Genomic DNA, 5,968 nt, shown 5'->3' with positions numbered 1-5,968 from the left:
GGAGGAAGGATGGAGGAAGGACAGGAAGGACGGGGGAAGGACGGGGGAAGGACGGGGAAGGACGGGGGAAGGACAGAGGAAGGACGGAGGAAAGACGGGAAGGACAGAGGAAGGACGGAGGAAGGACGGAGGAAGGACAGGGGAAGGACGGGGGAAGGACAGAGGAAGGATGGAGGAAAGACAGGGGAAGGACGGAGGAAGGACGGGGGAAGGATGGAGGAAGGACGGAGGAAGGATGGAGGAAGGACGGAGGAAGGATGGAGGAAGGATGGAGGAAAGACGGGAAGGACGGAGGAAGGACAGGGGAAGGATGGGGGAAGGACAGAGAAAGAATGGGGGAAGGCAGGAGAAGCAGGAGTCTTGAGTCCCGAGCACAGCAGGGGAAGAGCGGGTCTGGGCACAGGGCCTGGGAGGGGAGAAGAGGCATCTACAGAGGATGAGCGGAGGGAGGGGCAGGGAGACGAGCAGCAGAAGCCTGGGGGCAGAGGGGGCGTGTGTCAAGAAGGCAGGCGTGCCCACAGCGCCCAAAGGTGGCCTGGTGTCAAAGAAAAGGTCGCGATGAGATCCAGACCGTGCCTGTTGGGTTCATCAGAGAGCCCGCTGGTGGGTTTAGGAACTGAATTGGGGGGGGTAGCTGGGGGAGACTCTGGCATGAGGGGAGACGGCGGGGGGCGGTTAGAGGGGCTGTTCCAGCAGAAGAGGTGGGACAAGGGACCCTCTGCGGGTGGGGTCCCTGCAGAAGTGAGAAAGGACAGGACTCAGGTGACCCCTCAACTCCTGACTCAGGAGGGCGGGGGAGCGGCCAGGCCCCCTCACAGGTGCAGTGCAGAAGGGGGGTATCTGCGAGCACCCCTAGAGCTGGTTTGAAGCCAACTCAGCAGAAGTCCACCCTGAACCCCAGCCCCTACCTGTCACCAGGGCCAACTCAGCTCTGGGGTCCCCGTGTCCCCCCACCCTCCCTGCTCTGGTCCAACCGGTGCCACAGGTCCAGGTAGGAGCCTGGAGGGACAGGCGGATGGTGAAACCATTTCTCAGGAATGTGGGTCTCTATGGCGGGGCCCCAGATGCCTACCCCTGCACGTTGCAGGTCCCCCACCCCTGTGACGCCCCAGGGGACCAGACACCACAACCAGACAGGAAGTAGGTTCTGGGCCAGCCAGATTCCCGTCTAGGGGTCTCAGCTAGACTGCAGCCAGGGTGGGGGCTAAGCCCAGACCCCCCGGGTCCCCTGACCCTCACTCGAGGAGAGGGCTCTGTGTCGCAGGCCAAGGGGCTCTTTGGAGACCACCTCCATCCCATGGGCACACAACCAGCCGTCTAAACCCCCACGCTACTAAAGGCAGTGGTGGAGTCAAGGTTTGGGACCCGGGTCTCCTACCCCAACCCAAGACTCTGTCCACAAAGCGCTCTGGCCTTCCACAGAAGAGAGGACAACTTGGCACGAACTTGCCCCCAGGAGCCTGGGGCAGCACGAGCCCCTGCCCTCTGAGGGGGAGGAAATGGGGTGACACTGGGGTAACCAGCCCAGCAGGACCTCTGTGGGACAGAGCCCTGAAACCAAGGAGCTGGGCTGGAGCAGGCACATCCCTGGGGCTTCAGCTCCCTCTCCCAGCACCGGGGGGCAGCCTGCCTGGGCCCCAGGTCCTGCGGAGTTCCCCATCTGGGCTTTGTGTGAAGAGGAGGGGCCCCCCTGCTAGGGAGTCCAGGCCTGGGGACATTGGTGGGGAGGTGCGGGCGAGTGATTTCAGGGACTCCGGAGACACAGTCCTCTCTCTCACTGGGAAGTTTGTAAACACTTTTGGGAGGGCGGGCACATTTCAGGTGTTCTCAGTTCTGCCTGACCTCCCCCACTCCGTGGGCAGCCCTGGAGTGACCAAGCCCGCTCCCCGCCGCCCCCCCAAGGGGTTCTCAAAACTCAACCCAAATGCCGGCCTCCGGAGCGGTGACCTCTGCTATCACACAGCGCGTCTGGGGGGAGCAGATAAGGGAGTCTGGCTTCTCTCGCAGGCCGGCCTCGACCCCGAGCTCCTGGCAGCCGTCCCTGAGGGCCTCCACCACCTCCGCCCCGAGAACGCACGGCTGCAGGAAACAACCCGGGCCTGGCCTCAGGCGGCCACCGTCCACCACAGGCCCCAGCCCACACGCACCCATGTGAACGGATCTGCTGACGGATCCAGCAGATGTCACTGCTAGAAGAACCCAGTCCACCCAGCGCGAGGGGCCCCCCCAACCAGCCCGGCCCAATCCCCCCTGGTTTAGACACAGACAAAGCGAGGAGAGGCTCCCAAGGCCCCACAGCAAATGTGACAAAAGCAGCTCCTGTCTGCTCCAGGGACTTGGGCCTCCTACAGGGAGTCCACCCTGGTTGCTCCCACTGGCCGGCCCTCTCCCTCCTCCCAGAGCTTCGCTGGCTACAGCTCTGTCTTCTCACTCCCTAGCAAGGTCAAGGTTTGTGTGCTCGGAAGTGGATTACTTGATCAACTCTTCCCCATTAAGTTCAGGGTGCATTTCTACGCTAAGTAGGACCCAGCTCCAACACCTACAACCCCCAGTTTGAGACGGCAGAAAGCAAAAGTTTCTCTAAATCTTGCCGATATCAGAGGGGCGGGGTAACCGCACCTCTACCTGGACCCTCCCCCCACGACACAGACACGGGGTGTGAAAGACAGCCGGCAGCCCGGTGCCCGGCCTGAAGCCGAGTCCCTGTGCGTGACCGAGCCACTCTTCGCAGCACAAGCGGGGATGCGCACACAGCTCCACATGGCCCCCTTCGCTGCCAGAAACCGGCTGGGAGCGTGCGTCAGCGCTGGGAGAGGTGGGCTGCGTGACAAGTGGGGACCAGCGCTTCCGAAGTCAGGCAAGGGGAAGCTGACCCCCCCCCCGGATGGGGACCCTGACAACCCTCCCGCAAGTACTCAGCGATGCTTGCCTTTCTGAGGCCCGCAACCTACTTTCCAACCGGGTCTCCGTCCCCGTCCCCCAAAGAGCCACAGCATCCCTGCTGACCCCTGACCCCAACCTTTTGATTTCCAGGGCCTGCTGGCTCCCTGGCATCTCCTCCATCTCCACCCAGGACTCCTGCCTCACCTTCTCCTTCCGTGCACTTGCCCTGAAGACCTCGCCCACTTCAGGGCTTCAACTGCTAGCTCAGCTCTGGCGTCTCCCGGACGTCCAGCCCCGACCACTCCCGGCACCCCAGATCCGTGGTCCACCCGCTCTGGGGCAGCTTCCCATGGATGTCCCGTAGCCCCTCACGCGCGGCATGACCCCAGCAGATCTGTGACCCGGCAGCTCCCCAGGCAGGCTCCTGTCTGTGCCCAAACACCGCCTCCCCCTGCCGACTCCCCCTTGCAGACCTCGCCCCAAGGCAGCCCCTGGTCTCCATGCACCCACCCCCGCCCCAGGTCAGACCGTCTTCTCTCCTCGGGCCATCCCACTCAACCCACCCACCCTGTCTCCAGCCACCCTCCACCCTGACACCCATCCTTGCGGGAGCTTGCGGATGGCTACCCTGTCCCTCCCTGCCCAGCACCCCTCACCCACCACTCCCATAACCAAGAGGACCAGCTCACCTCCGGTGAGAATGCCCACTGAGGGGTACTGCTGAGGCAGATGACTGGAGAGCCCCCTCCCACATGTATGAGCAAGCATGTGCAAACACACGCTCTTATACACATGACGCGCACGCTCTTTTTCTGAAACCTTGGGCCCCTGCTTCGGTGAGCATGTGTGTTAGAACTGCAGAAACAGCCGATGACACAGTTTATTAAGCATGGGTGAGCTCACAGTGGTGATTTCATACCATGGACGTGTAGCATGTTGTACTCACAGGGCAGAACCAGACACTTCACACCGAGCACCGGGCCACCCAGAGGCTCTACCACCACCACAGGTTGAAGGATGCCTCGCCCCCAGGGACAAAGCCCGGCTCCCTTACCCAGCACCCAGGGGGCCCTCACAATTCACCCCCCCCATCCCCACCGGGCTCCCCTCTGGCCAGGCAGTCCTTTTAGCTCTGCGGGGCCGGCACGCACAGCCCCCATCCCACCTCCACCTGCACCCCAAGGAGCCCTGGGCCTCCGGCACAAAGGCCTCCCGGGACACCCCCTGGGAAGGCACACCCGCTCTGGGGGCCCACAAGGTTGGCACTGCTCCGTCTGGGGCCATCTCCCACCCGGCTGGGAGCTCCAGGGGCAGGTGCAGATCTGATCCCCTCCTCCCGCCCCCTGAGGTGCAGCCCAGCCCACACAGGAGATCCAAACGCATGAGGGATTGAACCGAGGAGGGGCAGCAGGTGCAAACGACTCAGACCCAGACCCTGGAAACCCAACCCCAGAGCACATGCCCGAGCAGAGTGGAAAACCCCACCTAAGGGCCACCGCACACACCATGGAAACATTCTCACCTGCCTCTCCAGGAAGCCCCATGCTCAGCGGGGTGACCGGTCCACACCGGTCTCCACCAGCCCCAGCGGGGTCACTGACCCCAGGAAGCCAGAGACTGCTCAAGGCTGGTTTCCCGGCTCTTCTAACCCTCTGCCCGTTCCCAAACGCGGCTGCCCCGACCACGTTGTGTCCTCTCTCCCTCTCTCACACACACAGGGGGCCTGAGTTCTCAATCTGGGTTAATTAATAACGGGAGTCGTCAGGCCTCAGTGAAGCGGCAACGCGGGGGGCCCGTGAATGGAGGTGGGGGAGTCGGGGGCTGCTGGCCATTCGGACACGCCGGCGGCGAGGCCCAGGCGTTGGGAGGCGTTGAAACGGTCAGGGGCCCCATCTCAGCGCCCAAGCCCTTAGCGTCACGGGACAAAGGCGAGAGGGAGACAGAACTCCGGGCAAACAGGGCCCGGCCGCAAAGAAAGGAGGGGGCCCGCGACAGGTGCAGCGGGCAGGCTTCGCCGTTCCTCTCCCACTCCCGAGTGGTGGCCGGACCCCCACAGCGAGTCCCAGCGGCCGGCGGCGGCCCCCCCGGCCCAGCAGACGCGCGCGGGCGGACGCACTCACTCGCGGAGGAGGGGCGGCCGCAGGGGGCGCGCAGCCCCACGCCCCCCGCGCCCGCAAACCGGCGCCCGCGCTCCGCGGGGCTCACCTGGCTGCGGCCGGACAGCGAGAAGGTGGCGTGGCTGGCGAAGCGTGCGCTGCCCAGGCGGGGCGCGCGGCCGGGGCCGCCGGGCGTGGGCGGAGGGCTGGGCGTGCCGGGAGTGCCGGCCGCGGGGGACGGCCCGGCCCCCAAGCCCAGCGCCTCCACCTGCCGCGCCAGGCGCTCGAGCTGCGCCTGCAGCCGCTGGTTGTCGCGCTGCAGCTCGGCCACCGTGCGCGCCAGCGGGCCGGCCAGGCGCAGCGCCTCGGCCACTCGCCGCTCCACGCCGCGCTGCAGCCCCTGCATGTCCTCGTGCAGCGCGCGCACCGCGCCCTCCAGCGCCGCCTCGTAGCGGCCCAGCGCCTCGCGCACCGTGCGCGCTTCCTCGGCGTCGGGGCCCGGCTCCATGGCCGAGCGGGGCGCGCGCTCCGAGCGCCGGCCTGGCGGGGAGAGAGGTCGAGCTCCTCCGCAGCTCCGCGCCGCGACTGGCCGCCCCGGGCTGGGTTCGCCGGAGGGGCGGTGGGAGGGGCGGGGGGCGGGGCGGGCCCGCGAGCCGGGGCACTGGGCGCCGCGCGGGGGCGGGGCCTCGGGGCGGGGGCGGGGCCGGCGCGCGCGGGCGGGGCGTGGGGGCCTCGGAGGCGCCGATCGGGGACCGCCGGGCGCAGCCGTCCGGACGGGCGGGGCCGCAGGGGGAGCGCGGGTCCGAGATCCCCCCCAGCCGACCCCGGAGGAGCGGCGTGCGGCCTGGGCGAGGGGCGGCCGCCCCACCGGAAGAAGCCCTGGACCCCCAAGGGGACTTTACCCTGGAGACCACAGACGCGGGTTATGCATTCCCTCGGGGCTCTCACCCGCGGGGCCCGGTCCCGCTGGGGGTACGGACTCCCCCCAC

At 66.7% G+C, this 5,968-nt stretch overlaps 1 protein-coding gene across 2 annotated transcripts in view; it reads right to left on the bottom strand.

Moving 5' to 3' along the window:
- SMTNL2 (smoothelin like 2) overlaps positions 1-5,545 on the bottom strand; it is a 17,345-nt gene extending 11,800 nt beyond the window's left edge. For both annotated transcript variants that reach the window (XM_032431872.1, XM_032431871.1), the window contains exon 1: positions 5,089-5,545. In XM_032431872.1, coding sequence (XP_032287763.1) covers positions 5,089-5,487 — 399 coding nt within the window. In that variant the 5' untranslated portion in view covers positions 5,488-5,545. The remainder of the gene's footprint in view (positions 1-5,088) is intronic.
- Positions 5,546-5,968: the final 423 nt, after the last annotated feature.

The sequence above is a fragment of the Phoca vitulina genome, unplaced genomic scaffold (genome assembly GCF_004348235.1).
Source record: "Phoca vitulina isolate PV1807 unplaced genomic scaffold, GSC_HSeal_1.0 scaffold47, whole genome shotgun sequence".
Classification (NCBI taxonomy): domain Eukaryota; kingdom Metazoa; phylum Chordata; class Mammalia; order Carnivora; family Phocidae; genus Phoca; species Phoca vitulina.
Note: the sequence above shows the minus strand (reverse complement) of the source record. Positions and strands in the feature narration are given on the sequence as shown.